This window comes from Pollicipes pollicipes, unplaced genomic scaffold (genome assembly GCF_011947565.3).
Source record: "Pollicipes pollicipes isolate AB1234 unplaced genomic scaffold, Ppol_2.1 Scaffold_40;HRSCAF=45_pilon_pilon_pilon, whole genome shotgun sequence".
NCBI lineage: Eukaryota > Metazoa > Arthropoda > Thecostraca > Pollicipedomorpha > Pollicipedidae > Pollicipes > Pollicipes pollicipes.
This window is the reverse complement of record NW_023596432.1, coordinates 994-25875: the sequence shown is the minus strand read 5'-3', so window position 1 is coordinate 25875 and position 24882 is coordinate 994. Positions and strand designations below refer to the sequence as shown.

Sequence of the window (24882 nt, the reverse complement as noted above, 5' to 3'; positions counted from 1 at the left end):
ACACCGCGAAGGTCCCGGCAAGTAATCACAACCCTTGGAGTAGCTCTTAGAGGGGTGAGGGTGCACCGATACGGGCACCCTAACCTCTCCCTGTCCTCGTACTTTGTTAATAAGTGTGGTCGTTTTAAGCATGCGCTGGATCTCGCGTTCGTCTGTTAGATGCACTTCTATGCCTCCGTCCGCATACGAAAAGACATCCTTGGGCGTCCCGATCTTGGAAAATGCTTTGGCGCTGAAATGGGTTTAGTCGGAGCGGTACTGTCCTTCCTTGGTCATCTACTTTGGCGGATCTTACGACCAGAAACTGGGGTAGTGGACGACGGTCGGGGTTTGGGGGGTTGGTTGAAGATAAAGTGTCCATAGGTATGTGTTTATATTCGGCGCTCTGATTCCCCGCCCCCCACGGAGCCCAACACGGGGACGGTCCACTTCTAAGAGAGGAGCCGCCAGGGCTATCAGCACGCTATACGCAGACCAGTGTGCCAAAAGAGTTGCTGTAAGAGCCGCCGGACACGGATCTGCGGGCGCCAGTGCCTCGGTTCGCAGGGGCTAACCAGGCACCCTAGTAGCAAACCGAGGTACGGTCCCTTAATGATGTCAGGAGGCAGACACTGCACCCGGCAGCTCCCCCCTCAACACCCGTCACATGACCTGCTTGCCTCCAAGCCAGTGTCACGAAAGCACGACGCCTGACCAGCCGGTTCCCTCGTGTGGAGACTTCACGAGGCATCCGCAGGATCACAAATTCGGGCCAAAGCCACGTGTTGGTAAGCTGCCCCGACTGACCCGCAGGGCAACTCCCTCAGTGACCAGGATCCCTTCATCGCTACCTGCGGATCCAACGGGGTACGGCGAGACCCAGATAAGACTGAAAAACTGGGGCCGAGGGGTTGCTAATCCCTACTCTGAGCGAGTCAGAGCTCTTGCGGGAGGCACGTTTTGTCTGGCCCCCCTCTTTGGCCGAAACGCTTGGGGCGCTTTACAAGCCTCCCCAACCACCCGCAGGATCATTGGGGCACGCAAACCCCCCCCCCCACCACGGAAAGGTAGTGCCTCACGGGGGGGGGGGGGGGCACCAGCCAGTTCTGGGATCGCAAAGCGATGCCCTACTTTTTGATGAACGCGTGTAGACGTTGTGGTGTGAGTGTTGGTGTGTGTAAGTGACTAAAAAATAGAAGCCTTGTTTGACAAGATCTCTCTTTGGTATTAACAAGACTGGCGCAAGCGAGGTCTCCACTAGTATAACTATCACGTAAGCAGTCGGAAATGTGCTACATCCACCCTGGTTTTGTATCTGGACACGCCTGATACAAAACCCGGGTGCACCTTATGCATGAAGGGCGCAGGGTCTGACCCTGTCCCTGCAGCGCGACAGCAGAGCCGGCAGTCCCGTCAGGGCCCGCGCGCGAGGCGCACCGGCACGCACCGCCATCCCGAGTGTGTCGGCCGGACACCGTACATCAGAGCCGGCCTGCGGCGGTGGGATCCATCACCAGCCAGGGGTCGGCTGACGGCGGCGCCCACGAAACTGCCAGAGCCCGGGCGGACGGCGTTCAGCGGGTGAGGAGCCGCCGCCGCCGCCCCGCCGCTCACCGAGTCCGAGGTGCTGCAAGCCACTGGCGTTGCGAATGAAGGCAGCCAGCGGCGCCGCGGTGATCTCGGTGCGGAACAGGTCGAGCCGGCGCAGGCTGCACAGGTACTGCAGGCTCCAGAAGGCGTCGTCGGCCAGGCCGCAGCAGCTGCGCATGCTCAGCTCTGCCACACACGGACCGGCGCCGGTCAGCCGGGGCGCCGTCGGCAGGCAGCGGCTGACGCCAGACCGCGCGGCACAGGCCCACCGGGACCGGTCAGCACCCCGGAGTGCCAACCGGTCGGCGGGGCGCCGTCGGCAGGCAGCGGCTGACGCCAGACCGCGCGGCACAGGCCCACCGGGACCGGTCAGCACCCCGGAGTGCCAGCCGGTCGGTGGAACGCATCGGACGGCCCGTACATAAGCCGCCCGAGCCCGGCTCGACGCCAGGCCACCAACGATCGCTCACTACCAACCGCCGGTGGAACGGTGGGCATATCAGTCCCGCACTCTGTCCGCAGAACAGCGGGCTGAGCGTGGACCGGCTGGGTCAGGCGGCACTCAACACCACATGAAGATAAGACCAGCCAGTCAACAACTCCACGAAGGCCGGGTTCGTACATCCCGGTCAAAACACACACATACACTTTATCACGCGTACTGGACCAGTAACCATGGTAACGACGTCGGGCTGCACCACACGGGCCAGCTAGCGGTACTACCATCGCGTCGATACGTGGTCAAAAGCTGCCAGAGACATTGTGAGAAGAGTCCGGCGCGCGGCCGGCCGCGCTTGCTGTCGTGCGCTCCGGAGAGCGACGCGGGCCGGCGGGAGCGCCTCCGGCTTCGGGTCAGAAGAGTCCGGCGCGCGGCCGGCCGCGCTTGCTGTCGTGCGCTCCGGAGAGCGACGCGGGCCGGCGGAAGCGCCTCCGGCTTCGGGCTCACCCTCCAGGCCGCGACAGAACAGGCCGGTCCACTCCATGCAGAGGCCGTTGAACCAGTCGCAGGCGTCCACGCGCAGGCAGAGGAGCCGGGAGCCGAGCTGGGCGGCCACGCTGAAGGGGGGGGAGCGGGCACGGTCATACGGGTCCAGGGTCGGCCAGCCGACTCGCCGGGTCGCCGGGTCGCCGACCGTCACCCACACGGGCAGAGCGCCGATGCTGCTGACATGCGGCCCACTGCCACTACCAGCAGGTCACCAGCGCGATGGTGACAAATGTACACTGATCTCTCTCTAACGGGGGAGAGCGAAGAGGAGCCATTCAGAACGTCATTTGAAAGTCAGATCGCAAGAGACGACACCACGACCCAAACAGACGGCCCTTCCACAGATGCCACACGACAGCCCAGTGATGGTGCCTCACTTGCAGAAGTCGGCGTCGGTGAGCGCGCCGTAGCTGCCGCACCAGGAGAGGTCCAGCTTGGTGAGGTAAGAGCCCCGACTGACCAGGAAAGGCACAACGCTGGCGTCCACCAGGTGCCAGTAGGGCTGCCGACATACGGGGTCAGCGGGCGGTCCACCGTCTGGCGGCGGCGGCGCGGCGGCGCCGCCGGTCACGCGCCACGCACGGACGGGCTACACACACACCTCCAGCCCACCGTCCCTGGTGACGACAGCACGGCGGCGCCGCCGGTCACGCGCCACGCACGGACGGGCTACACACACCTCCAGCCCACCGTCCCTGGTGGCGACGGCACGGCGGCGCCGCCGGTCACCGCCACACACGGACGGGCTACACACACACCTCCAGCCCACCGTCCCTGGTGGCGACGGCACGGCGGCGCCGCCGGTCACGCGCCACACACGGACGGGCTACACACACCTCCAGCCCACCGTCCCTGGTGACGACGGCACGGCGGCGCCGCCGGTCACGCGCCACACACGGACGGGCTACACACACCTCCAGCCCACCGTCCCTGGTGACGACGGCACGGCGGCGCCGCCGGTCACGCGCCACACACGGACGGGCTACACACACCTCCAGCCCACCGTCCCTGGTGACGACAGCACGGCGGCGCCGCCGGTCACGCGCCACACACGGACGGGCTACACACACCTCCAGCCCACCGTCCCTGGTGGCGATAGCACGGCGGCGCCGCCGGTCACGCGCCACGCACGGACGGGCTACACACACCTCCAGCCCACCGTCCCTGGTGGCGACGGCACGGTGTACGTCACAGTGCGTAGCATGGCCAGACCCGACTCCGGCCAAAGACGGACCGGTCAGCACCGCTCTAGCCGCCCTCCAACTGTCTGACTTTCACCACGGCTATCAACCCAACAGAATGACAAGTAAACGCACCAGCTGGCGTCGTCTCGCTTCAGTCTCATGGTCAGTGCGCACGAGCTGCGCACATTTCACAGGCGTAGGAACGTTCCAAAAAGTGGGCGGGGGTGGGGGGAGACTCAGGATATACTTCAGGAACTTTCGCTGGGGGCAAGCCCGGTGACCGGGGATAGAAATGGAGGTTATTGTCTGCTCTGAATTCACATAATACATTCCAGGAATGGCTTCTGTTATGGTTGCTATGTTGAATATACGTCTAGTGCTGTTTTTCACTGGTGAACAATCTTGCCCATTCCACTCATCTATGCCATTCGGCAAATAAGGATATCCAGCTTTCCAAGACTGTTCGTTCGTTTCAAAATTGTGTTCTCTGGGAAAGCGAAATTACACGGGCGGCTAGGCACTTTCGGTCATTGGAAGACCTCCTTAGGGTGGGTGTCAAAATACGACCCGGATAGAGGTTGGCCAAAGTTTTAGGTGTGAATCAATGGTCAATAGCACGCTAAAAATTTCATGCGCCTACATTGCACCGGATACTTTGCATGGGATAAGGTTTGTCGCAATATTTTAGGCGGAAAGAATTTAAAAGCTTCAAATGCCAACCGTCCAAAACAATGTGACAAAAACCATACAACTACAGTTTCTCCAATAAAACCCAAGTCACATAATTAAGGTCATTTTGTCGTATATTTCTAATCTGAGTTTAGCTCCCATCCGCCATCGACGCCCACTGCCCTGGCTCGGCCGTCCCCCGCATGAACGACTGCGAATCTATCATGTGCTTGCTTTGCTGAACGTTTATGGATCAGCATTATTACTTATCGGTCTGTAAAACATATATTGGACACCTGCAACAGTATCTAATTCCGAATTATCTTCCCTCACCCCACACCACAGCAGAAAATAAGCTTTCCGGAAGATACCTGCTTTTCACGTGTATCGGTCCACCCGACATCCAATTGCCCCTCATTCAACATAGCCGGCTTGACCTGCTTTTGAATGGAGGCAGGGCGTAGCCAATGCCTTGCCAAGGGGGGGGGGCATAAGGTTGACAAAAGCCCACCCGATGGTGACCCCCCCCCCCCGCTAAAAACCGCCCGATATTGCTCACTTGTTAGCACGGACACAGTCGCGTTCGTTTTATTGCTATTTTTACTCATATCCAGAACAGAAACAGAAATCAGACGTTACCGCGAGGTCATTTGCTTATGTTTTGAAGTCCGTCAACTGCAGAAATCAGGCGTTGAGCGGCTGCATGGAACAGATCGCCGGCGCTCTCCATTTTACAGCGGTTCAGTGGACTCCTTCTGAACCAATATCACTCAGAAGCTGTTCCAGATTGTTTTTATTTCAGTGTGTGTGTGCGTTTGCGTGTGTGTGTGTGGGGGGGGGGGGGGGGTAGTTGACATTGCTGCCACCCACCTTGAAAAGTGGCGGGGGCGGAAAGGGGGGGGGAGGGTAGCCCCCTGCCTCCCTGTTCATCTATGGCACATGTAACATCTAAGGCCTGTTCCGAACCTCCAAACAGCTGTTTCGCCTCTAAAAGCAGCAGCACGGCGAGCGGAACCCGATCTCCTTTCCGTGACGTCACCAGCAACGTCCACACTCCGTCTAACGCCCTATCGATTAAGCCGATCTCCTTTTCCGTGACGTCATCAGCAACGTCCGCCTCCGCCCTAACGCCCTATCGATTATTCTTTCAATGTCCCAAAAACGGGGAAAGACAGCACAGAGCCCACAGCCCAGCAGTCCGTCGGCGGTGAGCAAGGGCTTAGCCTCATGCCATCCATAAGGGAATCGCACAATGCCGCTTTTAAAAACGATGCGATTACGTGAAAAGTTCAAATATCCCACGCCGCCCATATCCTTAACACAACCAGAAAACAAAAGGCAAACCGGGCATCCTCACGAATCTCCTCCATCTACCCAGCTGCCGGTGACCATAAGAAAACAGCCCAACGGTCAACGTAGACGTCGAAAACAGCTGAGCAACGGCTACTGTCTGCCCAGCGGTCGGGGCTGCCGGCCGGCGCCATGACGTGTGCGAAAGCTGTGCGGGCCGGGCGGGGCGTCTGACCTGCAGGTCCAGCTGGGAGTAGAGCACAGGATCGGCGCAGAGCCGGCGCAGGTGCGTGCAGGCCACGAGAGCCGGCTCAGGCTCACCAGGTCCAGGTACGTCAGCAGCCGGCACAGGATCTCCTCCTACGCAGTGCGACAGGCCAGCTGAAGTGTCGACACACCCGGGGTGGCACGAGAACACAGGCACTGCCCCCCGCCCGCTCCCGCGCACACAGCACGCAACCCTGCGACGAGCCTGTCCCGCAGGGGACGGAGTAGGAGCATCGTCGCGAGACTAAACACCTCTCGCCCGCCGCGTGGCCATCGCGACAACACTGCAGACCCGGAGTCTCGACCTGGCCCGCACACCGGCTCCTGCAGGTGATGCCTGACACGGCGGGACCCACTGACCGGCAGGCGGAGCAGGCCGCTGCCGTCTGTGCCGGCCGCAGCGTCGGGGAGCCACCGGCCGCCGGCGCCGCCCGGCCGAGCAGCTCCAGCTCTCGCAGACGGCTGGGCAGCCCGTCCGGCCGCAACAGGGCCGCGCGGGCCGGCCGCCAACCGGGCAGCTAGCGGCCGCAGCGGCCGGCCGCGCAGCAGCTGCGCCGCCGACGGCCGCCGCCGGCAGCCGGTCAGTTTGCACGGCGTCCAGCCCGGTGAAGTAGGCCAGCTGCTCGCAGTTGAACTCGAGTCGCAGGTGCCTGGGTGACGAGGGGCGCGCCGCAGAGTCAGAGCCGAGGGTCACAGCGGGGGGGGGGGGGGGGTCAGGGATGACGGGTCAGGACCGTGCTTCAGAGAGTGAGTGAGGAGCGAGTGAGGAGCGGCCGGTCGGAGGGGGGGGGGTAGGGGGGTGCCGGGACGGGCGGGCCGGGGACGGCAGGTTCGGGACGGCGGGCCGGGGACGGGCAGGTCGGGGACGGCGGGTCGGGGACGGCGGGCCGGAGACGGCAGGTCCGGGACGGCGGGCCGGGGACGGCAGGTCGGGGACGGCGGGCGGGGATGGCGGGTCGGGACGACGAATGCGGCTCGGAGCAACAGCGGGAGGAGCCGCTATCCTGAGCAGGCCACGCCGGGGCCCCCAGTACACAGAGCAGGGGGACAGACGACTGGCACTGACCATGGCACATCGTGAAGCCAAGTTCGGCCCCCACTCCGCAACACGTCCTAAACCGAAGCAGGCCACGCCGGAGCCCAATACACAGAGCAGGGGGACAGATGACTGACACTGATCGTGGCACATCGTGAAGCCAAGTTCAGCCCCTACTCCACAACACGTCCTAAACCGAAGCAAGCAGATGCACAAAACACATACCCAACAGTGACAGTGTGCAGAGCGCGCACATGACGGGGCGGCCGTGAACAAAGTGCGCACGGGGCAGAATGCCAGTGTACAGATCACGTGCAGCCCGTCACACAACCATCGCGTGTACTGGATGGCACAGCAGAGGCACACAGCCAGACCTAGACAGAGTAAAGCACAACTGCATGCGCAGTACAGCACAGCAATCTGTGTGGTACAGTATGGCAGTGTGTGTGGTACAGTTCGGCAGTGTGTGCGGCACAGCACGGCAGTGTGTGTGGTACAGTGCGGCAGTGCATGTGGTACATGACAGCAGCATACACAGCAGCGCAGGTGCGCACAGCGCCGGATCGCGACGTACTGAGCGCGGAGCGCCTGTGTGCGTAGCACGCACCAATACGGGCGGGCCGCTGCAGGATGTTCAGTTGTGGGCTGAAACACCTGAGCGTGCGCGCGGCCGTCGGCGGCCGGGCGGCCGCGCCAGAGCAAGCGCCCAGCGCGGCCCGTCGGACCCCGTCCAGCGCGCCCACACGCGCAGTAGTGCCGCCGGGGTGGTACGTCTCGAACACGGACAGCTGCAGGCGGGTATACGGCCTCGGCGAACTCCAGATCTGCGACAGCGCGGCCGGGGCGTCAGCCGGCGCCACCGGCGGCCCAACCCTGAGGACTTCAGAGGCAGGCGAGCGGGAGGGGCGCTTCGCTCTAGGATATTGCGCTAGGCGGCGGGGCTGTGACAAGCGAATGACGGCGGGCTGATAACAGAGCTGCACATATAAACTCCTAATCCACGATCTAATAAAGGATTTTGTCACATCGCGAAGGGTCGTTGTAATATGAAAAGTCCGCACAACGAAGTAAGGTATTAGCTTATGGTCATTAGCTGGCTGGCTTTACCAACAGTGCATGCTATCAGCACATGAGTTATGAACTGTTTCATCACAGTTGCAGACTTAGTCCTCAGTACTGCAGAGGGCTCTTACTGGATTCATACCCACAAGTCCTGGCCAGGCACGTTCGGTGGTGTGTTGGAGTTAAATGGTCGCCGAGCGGACGGACACTGGCTCCACCACGTGCCGTATGTAGCCTGAGACAACAGGTCGGTACCAGCGACTTAGGACAGATACTGGCCCACTACGTGTCATACATGTGTCAGACAGCATGCGGACATGGGCAACTTAGGACAGATGCTGGCTTCCACCATGTCCTATACATGGCCTAAGACAACAGGAGGCACAGATGACTTAGGAGGGACACTGGTTCCACCACATGTTGTATGGGGGCCTTAGACAATGGGCAGACACAGGTGACTTAGGAGGAGTCAGTCCAAGTGAATGAGGTGTCTGACATAACATAATTTTGCTCACAAAACACTGACTACTCATCCCATTATCAAAAACCAAAGGATGCTGCTGAACAGCAACAACAAATCATAACATACACAGTGCATTAGTAAGCAGATCATACAAATTCTCAAATAAGATAACTGAAAGTGTTATGACAGGAAAATTGACTGAACAACTAACCAATGCAGCTGAGCTTGCAAAGTCACCATGCTCTTGAGGATGTGATGGCGGACCAATTATATTTTGCATTGTGTATGAAATAAACCCTTCACTCCCATATTGAGAGGTAAATGCAGGTAACACTGTAGACATATTGCTCTATCTCCGCTTCATCTTCACAGGGCATAGGAACATCCATCTGATGCATCAGGAATCTTCATCCAGTTGTGGGCACTGGAGCAATAGGAAAATTTATTAGCCATTAACTGAGAAAATGTGTGGTGTGTCAACCCATGGCCTTTGCTTGGCTCAGCATTAAAAAGGTGCCCTCCAATTTTTAACTTTTTCAAAAGGACTTCTCTGTTAGATGGATAAATAAACTCAATAAAACATCTTGGTCTGGTAGCATCCAGTCTTTTTAATCTGGGCTCCTCTTGGGCAGGTAGAAACATGAAAGGCTAAAATGACATCTAAGAAGATTTAAATAATGTGGTGAATTCTTCAGTGAAGGTTATGTGACTTCCTTTATATGCTAATCATATGTGCCTAGATGTGGCATCTTAATGAATGGTCAGTTGGGGTCATGGGTAGCAGTGATGCCAAAACTTTTCAAGCTATTATACCCTCTGCTTGGATTCACTGCATGTCACCCTTCTCCTTGCTTAAAACTAGCCTATCCACATCAAACCAAGCAGCATTCAACCCAGCATGTAAGTGTCCTCAGGCTGGACAAATGGGCCAGACAAGTCTAATATCTGGGTTCAGGGTTGAAGGGAAACAGACAAGTGTAAACAACTTTCATGCTGAGGCCACCATGCCAGAATTCTGGTCACACCACCTTCAATAAACATCCTTGACACCATACTGGATGAATTTGGGAATGCTGCTAAGATGCTATTCACAGCACATTGACTGCGGCTTTGGCAAACACCCAGATCTTATCAGATCCAATTCACATTCAACAGCATACATAATGCTCAAGGTCAATTAAAGCGGATATATTCTGAAATCTGACCTAGGCCTATTTTGGCACTTCTGGATATGCATATTTCAAAACACGCATGACTCGAAAGTTATTGCTCTACCTATCACAACACACAGCTGCCCAGCCGGGGTCCAGATAGCCCATCAGAACCCGTTGCTTTTGATCGATCAAGCTGTAAGATTGGCCAAATTACATTATGAGTCTGTCATAATTTCAGTTTTAAATCACGTCGTTGCTACTTTCTCTGAAAATTCATGGCGTTTCCGCACCAGAGACCGCTCATAAACCGCTCTCACTCAAGACAAAACATCAAACTAGCGCGAAACGCCACTCGCGTCACATACATCCGTGCAACACAGCTGGCTGGGGCTCCGTTTCCAACTTTCCTATTACAAACCCACATGCTTTCGATCTATTCCCTTTCGCTCTCAGTACCCGCCAGTTCATGGACGTGCATCAGTATAAAAGCCAGAAGTAGGTGAATTCCGGTAATTGCAAGCTTTGTAAGCCGAAGTCTGAACACGATGAGGTTTGGGCAAAAGCGACGCTTTAGCTGTTTGTTTGTACCGGTATTGCAACCATTTGCGCTGCGTTGTGGTGCGGCGGGTGGTCGGCCGGGCCCGGTTGGGTTTGGAGTCGGTGAATTTCTGGGAGGCAATTGCTCAGGTTTGATGCATTCCTTTCTTTTGTGATTTGTTGTATCTCGTCCTACATAAAATTATGCTAAACATCGCGCCTTCGCGAGGAATCGGTTCAGGGAGCGGTGCCAAACGTGCGCAAGGGAGGTTCTGTCCCATATGGGTGGTAAATCATCCTGACCGTCGAGTGGCACCGTTCACGGAACCAGTTCAAGGGCTTTGCCGTGAGTTGGCCACTCTAGAATAACATTAAGAGCAGGCTTTTTCCCGAATCCCAATTTCACCCCAATCCGGTTTGCTACAGATTCAGAATAATGGTTGCACACATCAACCCAAGGTGCTCTTCCATCCACTGCTTGCAGAAATTTGTGGGTATATCTGGAGAAAATGAAGCAGTGTTGTATTTTTGCTATTTTTGCACTTATATCTGCTGTTTTGCTTGTTGTATGACAAAGTTAATTGTGGAATAATTTTTCCTCTGCTGAACATGCCCACAGTCAAGGCCATGGATTGTGTATGATTTGGATATCATGACCTCAAAAATGTGTATTTAGATAGCTACAGTTTGTTTGCTTGCACACCTTTCTATGCTAAGCACCATGTCTGCAAACCAGGACAGATTTTGCCAATATGTTATTTGGGCAGAGTCAGAAGTAGGTCACTGCTTCCCATGGGGAGCAGCTGCCAGCTTACCCAAAAATTTGGCAGAATTTAGGAAATTGGATTATTGAAGGAATCATAATGTGTTATATGACTTAAAAATTGGGGAGGATTATAGAAAATCATAAAATCTGATGATAAATCATGTTTTGGGATAAATCAAGTTAATAAAATCTGCCACAAATGGAGCAGTTTACTATTCTGTTTGGGGCAGGATTTTGTGTGCTCCAAACATCTTGTTGGCATGTTCATCATGTCTTTTCAGACTGGCTAAGCATCATATGCACTCTTGTGTGCTAGGTGCACTTCATTAGAGTGTGAAATGCATTGCAGATGAGTAATTGTGCATGCAGGAAGTGTATAACAGTTCCAAGAATGCAGCAGTCTAAGATAGGAGCTGACTTTCTAAATTGCTGGCAGTGAAAGTGGGATCTGGTAGAATGCATAGTGTTGCAGTGGTGGCCACAGGTGGGCAATTAACCCAAAATTAGCAGGAAATTCAACCCCAGCTGCTCATCATTTGCTGTCTTCCTTTATCATGCTATGACTTGTGCTATTGAATTAAAGTCCTCAATATGCACCATTTCAGAAGCAGCCATGGACACTTTACCAGATCTCAGAGGCTTCACCCTGACATTCTCTCTTGCAGAGACATGTGGTATGTATGTTAATGTATGAGACTGACTTGCAGTTCCATTGCTCTGTCATGTGATCTGATAATGTACCACATGGTCCTCATCATTTTGCGTCCTGAATTAAAGCATGCTGTGCTGCCAAACAGCATTTGTTGTGTCACATAATGATGTGCTACATTGTTTTCTGAGGCACTAATGCAATATTTACTGACACTCTGTCTTTTGATGATGTAGCATGACACTGTCAGTGAATATTGCAACAGTACCCTCAGAAAGTGATACACATGATAATGTACCATGCCATTTTATGATATTCCATAAGGTTTGATGACATGCTCTCTTACCTGGTGATACTTTGTGTCATCTAAGGGCATGCTTTGTTCTCCAATGGTTCATTGTGTCATCTGATGATGGATGTCCTGTGTTATCTACTCATTTGATGTGCACTTCTTTGGTGCACTGCACCATCAGAGGATGCTCTGTACTATCTGATGGCTTACTGTTCTGTATGCTGACATAGTGTCATCAGATGTCATGGTGCAGCACATGATGATGAGCAGCATCCTGTCATGCATGTCCGCCCATCTGATGACGCGCGGCGCCACCCGACAGGCGCCTTGCCGTCATCCTGACGGTGGCCTGGGTGGGCCACTTCCGTAATGGATTCGCCTGGCAAGAGAGACCGTCTGTTCAGTTCAACTGGCACCCGGTACTCATGGTCACCGGGCCTCGTCTACCTGTACGCCAACTGTGAGTGCCTCGAGAGCTGACCTTCAGCATCGCCGGGAGCGGGGGCTCGGTACAGAGAAGCGCCCGCCGCCTGTGTCAGTCCGTTCTTGGTGTGTGCTTTTTACTCTCTGTCTCGGGTGCAGCCGGTGCTTCCGTTCGCAGCGGTCTACCTGAACTGAATAGCTGTTGACGCAATGGAAGGGGCTCAGGGTTGGTTTTAGATAAACGTGCTTGAACCTTGGGCTGGCATCACTGTGCGAGTGTGCAGTTAGCACCCGTCGAATGGGTTTAAGGGTTTGGTGTAGATAACCTTGGGCTGGCATCACTGTGCGAGTGTGCAGTTAGCACCCGTCGAATGGGTTAAGGGTTGGTGTAGATAACCTTGGGCTGGCATCACTGTGCGAGTGTGCAGTTAGCACCCGTCGAATGGGTTAAGGGTTGGTGTAGATAACCTTGGGCTGGCATCACTGTGCGAGTGTGCAGTTAGCACCCGTCGAATAGGTTAAGGGTTGGTTAGATAACCTTGGGCTGGCATCACTGTGCGAGTGTGCAGTTAGCACCCGTCGAATGGGCTCAGGGTTGGTGTAGATAACCTTGGGCTGGCATCACTGTGCGAGGGTGCAGTTAGCACCCGTCGAGTGGGTTCGGGGTTGGTGTAGATAACCTTGGGCTGGCATCACTGTGCGAGCGTGCAGTTAGCACCCGTCGAATGGGTTAAGGGTTGGTGTAGATAACCTTGGGCTGGCATCACTGTGCGAGTGTGCAGTTAGCACCCGTCGAATGGGTTAAGGGTTGGTGTAGATAACCTTGGGCTGGCATCACTGTGCGAGCGTGCAGTTAGCACCCGTCGAATGGGTTCAGGGTTGGTGTAGATAACCTTGGGCTGGCATCACTGTGCGAGCGTGCAGTTAGCACCCGTCGAATGGGCTCAGGGTTGGTGTAGATAACCTTGGGCTGGCATCACTGTGCGAGGGTGCAGTTAGCACCCGTCGAGTGGGTTCGGGGTTGGTGTAGATAACCTTGGGCTGGCATCACTGTGTGAGCGTGCAGTTAGCACCCGTCGAAGATTTGAGGCGGTGCACCTACCCGTCGGCGGGTCCGCGCCAACGCCACAAATCGCCGGCCTGGAAACATCGCGTGATCTTGATGTGGTCCATGTAAAGGCGCTTGCGCACTGAGGATGCTGGCCTGCTTTCCCGGGTAGATTACCAGAGGCCCGCTGTTGGGTGCCGTCTGACCCGAGGCACTAGTGCTGCAGGATCGTTGGCGAGTGCCACGTGTACCACGCCGAGACGGTCGGTCGCTAGGCAATGGAAGTGTCGCGCGGTCGCCTTACGCAATGTACTGTGACCCGAGCCGGTCTTGCGGGCGCTCGCTTGTCAAGACTCCGGCGCGACAGCGATGCGCGGGTTAAAAAAAACTCCCGTCTTCAGACCTGACATTGTTTGTTTGAAGCTAGTCAAGAACCACAAGATAACAGCCTCCCTCGATATACTGTAACGAACGCTGTTGAGCCCAGACGTACAGCACGCAACCGAAACAATCGTGCGCTGGTCACTGCATAGATGGACTGCACAGAGGAGGAGAGCTGATAACGATATGGACGCCGCTCTCCGTTGCCGCTCGCGATCCGCAGTAGGAGCGGTCTTCGAGCGACCTAGATGGCTGTGATTCAAACCCGAGTGTGAACGGGGGCGATAGTGGTAGTGTGCACAGCGGCCGGCCGGTGACCGGTGACCGGTGACCGGTGACCGGTGACCGGTGACCGGCGACTGGTCACCAGTGACCCTGGCGCCGCGCCTGACCAGGTCGACGTCAGGTGCCGCGTTCCATGCCGCTCCAGACGGCCATCGTCTGGGCGCCCCCGACTCTGATGGCTTCGGTCTGGCCTGGCGGGCACCGTGATGTGATGGAAACAGGGCGTTCGAAAGGAGTCCGTGCACGAAATGGGACCTGACTTTTTATGCTGGCGGCAGACTGCAGTCAGACCTCATCTCTGTTGTAAATGATCGTGATGCATTCCGCCCGGAGCGGGCGAGCTGTACAGCGAGACGACGCAGAGCTCCGGTAGATAGTGGCTAGCGTGACAGGAAGTGGTAATGGATCTGCGGGAGACGGTCTGGGGAATACCCAGGCCTGTTGCTGCGACCCCTGCTGTCATAACGGACGGTCCGCTGTCGCAGTGAGACGCTGGTTGATTTGCTGAACCAAAGGGGAATGCAGGCCTTTCCAGGCATGAAATTTCAGCAGTCGTTTTCAAATATCTGCCACGTGGGAATGATAACTATTAAGCATCGTTGGCGAATAGCCCAAACAAGACAAGGATCGAGTGCGTTATCTATGCGTTGATATTTGCTGGTGGCTCGTTATTTCTTATCCAACTCATCACCATTGTGGATCTTTTAACTCTACTTGGTATGTTGCGCGCTGTTCTTGGCCCATTCAAACACGCTTTCATTATACCGGTGTTATTGCCCGATTTAGCTATTGCGCTGTCACAGGACGTATGGATCCAGCCAGCTCCGCGCCGGCGGCGCCACCTGTTGACATCGTCCGGAACTAATGCCAGGACCCGTTCCGCACAGCGGCGCTGCTGTACCGCGTGTTCCGCAGCGAGCGCAAGCGCAAGCTGAAGCTGGCGCACGCGGCACTGAACCTGACGTCGCTGCTGCTGGTGATGATCGGCCTGAAGGCTGTGTTCGATTCGCACGACCTGGCCTCGCCGCCCATCCCCAACCTGTACTCGCTGCACTCGTGGGTGGGCCTGACAGCCGTGCTGATGTTCGCCATGCAGGTGGGTACGGCGCGTGCCGGCATGTCGGAGTTAGCGTGGCTCGCGCGAATGGGTACGCCGGGCGGCCGCTGGCGCGCTCACGGGATGTGAATGTCAGGCTGAGGGACTCGCAGTGACTCTATTTGACGTGGGTAGTTTTTTAACGTGGGCAGATGCGTTGGATTAGATTATGGGGCGGTGTCCAGGTCGGCGTGGCCTTGAGTGGTGGGTGCGGAGGGCGCGTTGCAAGCGGCCCGAATAAACATAATGGCCAGGTGAGAAAGGGACCGTTTCTTCCTGGTTTCCGCTTTTGGGTTTCCTTGCCAACTCTTGCTTTGAGTGCGGTGATTCAAACATGTTTTTCTTTACCATCGGGATGCCTATGCCGCCTGGTCGGATATTTCACGTCTAGCTGCACCAGTTGTTTCTAACTATGCAATCATGACCTTTTGCATGGCTATCATTGTTTGTGTGCGTGTGCGTGTGCGTGTGCGTGTGCGTGTGCGCGCGTGCGTGCGTGCGTGCGTGCGTGCGTGCGTGCGTGTGTGTGTGCGTGTGTGATACTGCCCCTCCTGCGGCGTGTGGTTGGCGTCGCATCTCTCCGTGGTGTGTGACCAGGGTCACCCGATGGCACCTGTCCTCCAACGACAGAGCATTGTCGTCCAGCCGCACCTCGCGGCCAGGGTGTGCTCTTGCGCTTCTGATGGTGCTTCTCCCGCGATGGCTGGTCGCGTCCATGTGGCGGCAGCTCTCCCCGGCGTGTGACCGTGTTCACATCCTCGGCAGTGGGTGATCGGGTTCGTCTCGTTTCTGGTGCCGGGCATGAGTGGTGCAATCCGCGCCCGCTACCTGCCCTGGCACCAGTTCTTCGGCCTGACCATCTTCGTCACCGCCTGCGGTGCCGCCATCATGGGCCTCCTCGAGAAGGCCATCTTCACGCTGTGAGTTGGTGGACGAACGCGCGCGCGGGGGGGGGGGAGGAGCGGGGGGGGGGGGGGGGGTCTCCACTGCTGAGCGCCTGCAGCTGGGACCGTGGTTGGGGTGTGGTTCGTTTATTAAATTCCCAAGGTGGTGTGTTTTGTTTCGTTATCGGAGTGCGCGTCGCCTGACTGCGTCGTTTGCAGGAACTTCACCAGGGCTGGACGCCAGCGAGTGGCGGAGAAGGTAACCGAGATGCCGATGATCCAGAGGCTTACAAATGGTGCTGTGGGCGGCAGGGTCAGGAGTTGGGAGCCACCGTGTTGTGCGTGTCCGTGTGGAGACGGTAGGTCCTACCGCCTGCTGCTAGCAAGAGAGAGGGAGGATTAAGGCTCGGATAGAGCCGTAGCCCTGCCAGCTGGGGTGTGCCGGACCCCCTGAACCATGCAAGCGCCTGAGTGTCGTAATTTAAAACTCACCACTGACGTCAGGTTGTCACCCACCCCTTAGCCGCCTTGGCACAGTTGCGCGGAGAGGGCGCCGCTCTTCACGTGATGATATAGAGAGGGCGCCGCTCTGGTCACGTGATGATCTGGAAAGGGCGCCGCTCTGGTCAAGTGATGATCTGGAGAGGGCGCTGCTCTGTTCACGTGATGGTCTGGTGAGGGCGCCGCTCTGTTCACGTGACAGTCTGGAGAGGGCGCCGCTCTGGTCACGGGACCGCGTCTGGGCGCTGGCCGTCACTGTGCCGTGACCTCCGGCAGGACGAAGAAGAACGATCTGCCGCCGTACGCGAGCCTGCCGCCCGAGGCGTACCTGATCAACTTCATCGGCCTGCTGCTGGCCGTGTTCTGCTGCCTGGTGGTGTTCCTGCTGTCGCACACCGGGTACCGGCGCCAGCCGCAGCCAGAGGACGAGGTGCTGCTGCGTGACACCGTCATTGACTGAGGCAGCGCGTTACATACTGACTGACACACTGACACGGTCAGACGTTGAACACTGACGCGGACAGATGCGGCCTATGCGCGCCGACACGGACTGACGCAATCTGGCACGATCCAGCACGTACAGACTCAATTGAGGCTAGGCCGGTGTGTTGTCTGACCTAGGCCAGCGACTCGGCATGGGCTGCTGCCGTCCGATGCTCCGCGGCACTGCACGTCGCAGACTACGGTCACAGATGGCTGGCACGGGTTCTGCCGCTTACTCCGAGGTGATTTGACACGACCGAAACTGACTGACGCAGCCGAAAGGGATGGGCGTGGCTGGGGCGGACCGCAGCAGACTGACAGACTGCGACGGACTGACGCCGGCTGTCGGCGCCAGACTGACAGACTGCGACAGACTGACGCCGGCTGTCGGCGCCAGACTGCCAGATTGCGACAGACTGACGCCGGCTGTCGGCGCCAGACTGACAGACTGCAACGGACTGACGACGGCTGTCGGCGCAAGACTGACAGACTGCGACGGACTGACGCCGGCTGTCGGCGCCAGACTGACAGACTGCGACGGACTGACGCCGGCTGTCAGCGCCGGTCTGACAAGCTGCGACGTAGTGACACCGGCTGTGGGCGCCTGCCGGACTATCGGCGCCGGTCTGACACCGATTGTTCGCGCCAGCCTGACTGTCGGCGCGAGCCTGACTGTCGGCGCGAGCCTGACTGTCGGCGCCAGCCCGACTGTCGGCGCCAGCCTGACACAGACTGTCGGCGCCACCCTGACGCCGACTATCGCCGCCAGCCTGACTGTCGGCGCCGGTCTGACTGTCGGCGCCGGCCTGACAGTGAGGCGGCCGCCTGACGGGCGCCGGTCGGCTCTGTGCCGGGCTGCCGGCCGGCGGGCAGCGGACGGCCGTGGGCCGGACCTCCCGCTACATGTCGGCCGCGCCGTCAGGCTGGTCCAGCTTTCAAGGTCGGCCTGAGACGGGGCGCTCCCAAAGACACCAGAGTAGGGCGAAGCGCCTGCGCTGCTCCTGTGGCCAGTTGTGGATCGTTGTCTGTGCGGCTCGCTGTCGGGTGTTGGTGCTTTCTCTGGAACGGTTGTGGCCCGGCAAAGCCTTCGTTTGGTTAGCGTTTTCGGGCTCACCGGATTATGTTAGGTTTTGAAGCATTGAAGCGTTTCTGTGTGGAATAATATTTTGGTGCCATCTCGTATTTATCATACATGCTGTCTATTTTTTGACTGATTCTAGTGTCTGACTTGTGCCAGACCATTATATAGCATGAGTCAGATTATAGCCGGCTGTTGTTCACGTTGTATTGTTGGCGTTGTGGTGCGGTGGCTGTACCCAGATCCTTTCGGACATTGTCGCCGAGTTCTCTCGCCAGTAGGGCGGGGGACAGTCCGCTCGTGTGAGCTTGCGTGGTCTGGTTCACCTTCGTCGGTGTATCAAATTATAAGATGCAATATTTTTCCCACGTTGCACTGTAAAATGACGTTATTTTCAGGGCCATTTAGTTCTTGTTCTAAAAGACATCTCTACCGTGCGGGTTCCGGGTCGACAAGTGAGCACGCGCGGACTTAGGATGGCACATTGCTGTTTTGCTGATAGAAGACCCTCCGGCCGGGTGTAGTTGTTTAAAATCAACTTTGACGGGGAGAAGGGGGATGGTGTAGGTCCCAGAGAACCCCTGTAAGTAGCCCCTCAAACTGGATTTCTCTGGAGGTCTGTGCCGCTTCATTTCACAAGTTTTGGGTTGGGAGGTTGCCCGTAACGCCTGGGAGACCGAACAGCTTTCCCACGGTCAGGCACAGTCCCGCCCACTGTATAAACCACCTGTTCCTGCCTGCGAACGGCTGTGCGGCTCCGAACGCTGTGTACCCCACCGTAGAGTCGGCCCGCCCGGCGGTGCTCTCTCCGAGTGGCGACCCCGCCCTGCCCTGCCGGCTGTTGGTCCGGCCGGTGGACGTGTGGCTCTCAGACGGCCTTCTCCGTGGTATGGCCGATGTCGTGTCTTGTGGTGCTTGTATCGCCACCGTGTCGCCTCCCTCGGCGACGCCCTACGACCGAGGCTCTCTTCGGCGCGCGCTTGACGGGCCGCCCCTGCGCCACCCGTGCCGTCGGTGCCGTGTGGCGATGGATACGCACACTAATTCTGTCCGGCGGCCACCGTGGGTGGCGAGGGCAGTCGGTTGCTGTCTGTTGAGCCACTGTGGGCCATCTGTCTGTTTCTGCTTCCTCGCCCGTGCAGCTCAGCTGGGCCGCGTCCGGCGGGCCGGGCCACCTTCCACGGGCTCCTCGCGTGCCGGCGTTTCTTGCCGGCGTTTGTCTTCAGTCTACGGCGTCGCCTTCCGGCGCACGCCAGGTAGTCGCCAGGTCGGTCTGGCTCGACGCCGGTTTCGCAGTTGAACACCGGTTGTGACGGCTTGGCCAAGGCAGCAGACGTGTACCCCTCTCCCCCCACGAGGATTTACCATGATATCGTGTTCTTGGCTGTTTATGTCGTGGGCGTTGTGTGCACATAATATACGTACTAAGTGTCAGCATCCAGCCCGATGGTGCTCCTGGAAAATGGCCGCTGCCAGCCACGCACTGGTTGAGTGGAGCTAGAGGCGGTGTTCCGATCCACAGCTTCAGCTCCACACTCGCGTGGGGACGCCCGATGCGTCGAGTTGTGCGGCGTGAGCGCACCAGCTACCTGCCCGGACATTTTGAGGGCAGGCGACGGCATCCGTTGCGGTGTCCCAGCGACGGTTTATCAGTGCCGTCGAACCGAGGTGCCGCCGGACTTCGTGGAGCGTCATCAGAGATGTTAGACAAGGCCCGGTAACGTAAGGTGCTGAAAAGACGCTGCTATGCACCTGGTTTCGGCGCGGCGGGGTGTTGTGCCACGTTCGACTACGCACGCTGAGGCACCATCATTAGACCGACCAAAACCAATACCAAAAACACACATGGCTTCTTCAAACGTGTCTGGATGAAGCGTGTTCACATGATTTAATGGATAGATAAGACAATAGTATTAGCCTTATCCTCGGAGAAAAGCCAGGAGAATGGACGTGTATCTTGGTTGATATTTCGGCAGCATGCCTTTATCGAAGTAAAAGCAGATGTAAATAACTTCTGGATTCACTTCTGAAGTGAATTACTTCGTAATTTATTTCCGCTATTGTTTCGATAGAGGCATGTTGCCGAAATGTTAACCCAGCTATACTTCCATTCTCCTGATTTTTTTTCCGAGGAATAAGGATAATACTACTGTATTATCTAATCCATAAATGTTGGCGTCCGGTAAAAACTGTGGCTTGCTTAAAAAAGCTAAAAAATCGAGTGGGGTCATCGGCAGGCAATATTGAATTCACTGCCGCTATTGTTTCGATAAAAGCATGTTCCCGGAATATCAACCGAACTGCATGCTCCGTACGACAAAAAGAAGCCCATGTGATAATTTGCAGGGGATGTATCGCCTTGATGAAGACCCCATGATATTCAACGGTGGTTTCCTTCGGTAAACGTAAGGTAGCTCTAAGGGTCCAGGATCTGAAGAATTAGTGCACCACCCTAATACGGCAACACGAGTAATTCCAGACCGGGGAGCCATCTGGGTCGGAGTGAATAATAGCGCTGTTTACATTGGAAAATAAATGGTTACCAGATTGGAACAAAAGTGTGCAAATGATGGGATTTCGGTTTTTCTGTTGCGCAAGTGTCAGAACTTATTCAAATTGTGCTAAAAGTAGGTTTGTGCTGTTTATTTTACAATCAGCCTGTGCAACTGGCTGCAATGACTTAAACATCTTGTACTATATTTCCATGTATGGAGAATATGTGACACTTCAGTATCAATTTTTTTCCACGGTCGGGCAATGCAGCAACTCTTTAGATCTCAGGCATTTCAAACCCCTTCGCATGGATGTTTGCAGCTTTACGAAAAGAACCTACCGTTGCATATGTGAACTGCACATGCCATGTGAATTATTAGGAGAGCTTTTATGTTTTTTTCCCCTCTCTCTCCCTCATACGGAGACTAACAGATCACGTTGCGTGGCTGTGTGCTATTTTCAAACGGACCTGTTTGGACATAGACAAGTGTTGTGCTTATAGGGAATGTTTCGCATTTGAAGATATTGAACCAAGCATCAGACATGATAAAATAAGCTCACTTATAACTATCGGTATACTTAAAGGCGGAGAAGACTACTCTAGACAATACAATTTCTCCGTTTAGTAAGTGTGCTCTTCAATACGTCATTGTTTGCTTACGTCATGATATCTTGCACAACACTGAAAGCCAATTGATGGTCGTTTTATCTTGAAATCGTGCTCACGAACGCCAGATATGAACGACTTGACAATTATATTTTTCTTGGCTTTTGTCACCGCTTGGTTTAAGGAATGGCAGATTTGAATGACGTCATCATGACGTTGTGAAAGCCAAGGTGACATCGAAATACCCTTTCAGAATACTCTCCCCATTTTCGTGGGCGTATAGCTAAAAAACTAGGGTGGTTTAGGTCTTACAAAGGGCAAGGCTATGAACTGCACCGAAAGGTCTTGAAGATGGCTATTTCAGTTCAAATCCGATAAAAATATGGAACACTCCCCTGAATTGTGCGAGCGTATTACCACGAACAATTTCTGTGATGAAGCCTAACGACGTTTCTTGAATGACGTATTGTTTCCTGAACATTGTATATTGTTTAAGAATGCATTTTCTGTCCTGATTATACTAAGAAAAAAACGGAGTCAAAACGGAGTGTTAATACGGAGTGCCTCGGAACGATTTCGACCGCGCGTGCGAGCGATGTGAAGTGAACGGCACGCTCGCAGTTGCACCAGATACAGCAATGCTGGTTGACTTCGGCTTTATGACTAGCGAGAACTGAGGCACTGCAGTGGAGAAAAACAAAGTGAGAAGAGCCAGGGGCTCACACGCGAGAGGAAAAACCACCATGGTATTTGTCACGTACTTGCCGCTTTGCTCCAAAACAAAACGCAACCTAAGCAAACAAGTCGCTACTTTGGAGTCAAACAAGCGCCTGCACGCTCACTTGGCCGCGCGTTGGTCAACACAGGCATCGATGCCGCACAACACTGGCGACATCGGTCCTGTGTTTTTCCGACCCTACCCACGTTCTGTTCGCGTTTTGTCTGATGCCAACACATGCACGAGATGACCTGTCCAGTGTGGCTAACCATCCATTGACCTCTCTGACTTCGCCGCTTCCGACGCTTATTTGTTTATTTACGACATAAGCATTCCACAGACAAAGGCTCGATTAACGGGACCGGTCCAGTTTTAAAAGCGGTAAATACACGATACACACACACAAACAAAAACCTAACCAAGCACACACAAACACACACCACAACACACAACACACCACACACACACACACACCACACACACACACACACCACACACCACCACACACACACACACACACACACCACACACACACACACACACACACAACCACACACACACACACACACATACACACACACACATACACACACACACATACACCACATACACACATACACACACACACACAACCACACACACACACAACACACACCACACACACACACACCACACCACACACACACACACACGCACACATACACACACACACTTTCAGACTCAGCGGTCATCAAAAGGATGCTCCACGTGTGCCGGCGAACCTAAACAAATCAGATCGGAATGATTTTGTTGGATGCAAAAAGTCAGTTGAGGGAGATTGCTGCAAAAAGTGATTGCGAACAGTGGGTATTGGTGAGCAATCCATTTTGAACATTGTTGACCCTTGCAAATGGCTCGTGGTGCAGGCCGGCATGCCGAGAACGCTGGACGGGTGTAGCTAGACTGAAACAGTGATTGTGAGGGGAGCGCAGGCAAGCCTGTGATGGTATGCGTTGTATGGAAGTGAGATGTCAGACTGAGCAAAGCGTGCCTTGATACGTGCTGTTGATGAGAAACGGCAGCACCGCTCCAAATAACGCTGCGACACTCTTTCAATGATCTTACATGAGCGTTGAAGGCGCAAAGCAAAGCCTTGTGAGTGAACCGCGCTTGACGAGGGCACGACGGCATTTGCGCGCTTCGCGTGAGAAGGCCCAGTGTCCAGCAATACGCCAAGATCGTAATCTGCTGGCAGCTATCTAAGCGGTGACCGTCTAGTGCGTATGAGTGGTTAACAGGTGACGTGCAAAAGGTGAATGGATACAAATGTTGCTAAAAATGGAGGTCAGAGTTAAAAGTGGCGCCGAAAGCAGAGCTGAATCACTTGACGGCCGAACCGTTCCAATGGGATACCGGTGGCCCCAATAGCCGGCAGAAACAACACACAACACACCATGCCATACACTCCACGGGCTCTGCCGCACTGCAGCGGCTCTCCGATCCTCGTCATGATGGTGCTTGATTGGGCGTGAGCTGTCAGACACATGCTGGGCCAGCTGCGCTTACAACTCACACAGATCAAGCCAATTCCACAAAGCACGACCAGGGTTAACGCTTGGCAACGTTGGCTCGTGTGAAGCACGCGAAGGCCGTGAAGCACTGAACTGCTCATGGTGATGGTCTATTTGTTGCTTCGTATCCATGTAACAATATAGTCACAATGACATTTCCTACATGCTTCTAATGCCGGTGGATTTTCTTAAGGATTTGAGTGCATCTGATGACCATGACCGTTCAAATTCGCCACTTGACAGTTCATGTTTTGAGTGTGAAGGGGGGGGGGGGGGAGAGGGCGGGGCAAGGTGACGCGGCAGCTTTTCACGCGTCTCCCTTGCCAAGCGTTTCTATCGCTTCTGCTTGTTTCCTTGGAAGTCACCCACGATATCTGTGTACTGACCTACCAAAAGTACACACAATCATTTTTGTCCTTTTTAAAGCCTTGAAATCTATGGAGAAGAAATCCACCTTCTAAACTGCGGCAAAGTTCCGTTACATACTAATCTACCAGCAGCGCAAGTCATCGGAAGCCCATCACAGCAATTTTACCGAAGGTTCCATAACTGCAGTTCACTTCAACGCGATCCAAGCAGCATTCGCCTTAATGTGACATAGTTATGCAGCTTATAGCCATATTCCCATTCCTTCCTATCATGAGCTTGCTGGCAAGTGCAATCCAGTCATGGCGTTGCTGGTATGGTTGATGGGGACAGACGTCTGTGCACGGTGATTGATAACCTGCCTCAAACTGCTACTGCGATCAAGATCGCACCTTGGCCGTCGAGCCTGCCGCGGCACAAACGATCGCGCTAGATCGCCACGTACTGCTGACGCGTACAAGCTTACTTTAGCGATTGCTGAATGCCTGCAAAACATTTTGACGGACACAGCTGTCATGATCATACGAGCTGATACAAAGTTCAACTCAGCGATGCTTAGTCCTGAAATGTTGCTCTTCAATTGCTTTATAAACTAAAAGTTTTGCTATGCGCTCCTGAAGCAGCAGCAAAACGCTCCTGCCCCCGAAGCCCGATCCCCACGCAGTTACCGCTATCACTTTATCAACGGTGCTGCGATGTTTCTAAGCTACTGCACTCTGGATGTACTCGAAACACCCAACCTTTTGAAGCACTTTTTGTTCCCCCGCGCTCTGCAGCAGCGAGAGTGGAAACAAATTCACCTAAAAACCGAAGCATTTGCATCCGCCCTATCCCGCCATTACCATTTGAAAGCTACTCTCAACTGGATCTGCGCAGTTTCGTCATCTTTCTCCAAAGTAAAGGGGGGGGGGGATAACGCATTCCATCGCCACCATGGCTGACCTGCTTGGATGCAACAAACTAATGCAACAAAGTTGAATGTATGGCTGTAATGGCTGTCGCTGCTCGCCAGTCGGATTGCTGCATCTGCCTGCACTGACTGC

General features: G+C 55.3%; 2 protein-coding genes across 2 annotated transcripts; one reads left to right on the top strand and one right to left on the bottom strand.

The window, feature by feature from the left end:
* Nucleotides 1-1593: 1593 nt before the first annotated feature.
* Nucleotides 1594-8205, bottom strand: LOC119094829 (F-box/LRR-repeat protein 4-like; the record flags this gene model as incomplete). The annotated part of the gene is made up of 7 exons (XM_037217751.1): nucleotides 8197-8205; nucleotides 7751-7827; nucleotides 6530-6617; nucleotides 5936-6010; nucleotides 2935-3059; nucleotides 2516-2625; nucleotides 1594-1755 (listed from the first exon to the last, which is right to left on the bottom strand). Coding segments are annotated over exons 1-7 (646 nt in total), but the record flags the coding sequence as incomplete, so codon positions are not given.
* Nucleotides 8206-11871: 3666 nt separating this feature from the next.
* On the top strand, nucleotides 11872-19546 carry LOC119094828 (cytochrome b561-like). Its single transcript, XM_037217749.1, is given in 6 exon segments — nucleotides 11872-11879; nucleotides 12249-12360; nucleotides 12362-12386; nucleotides 14951-15159; nucleotides 15925-16079; nucleotides 16821-19546. Coding segments are annotated over 6 exon segments (693 nt in total). The 3' UTR covers nucleotides 17005-19546.
* The last annotated feature ends 5336 nt before the right edge of the window (nucleotides 19547-24882 follow it).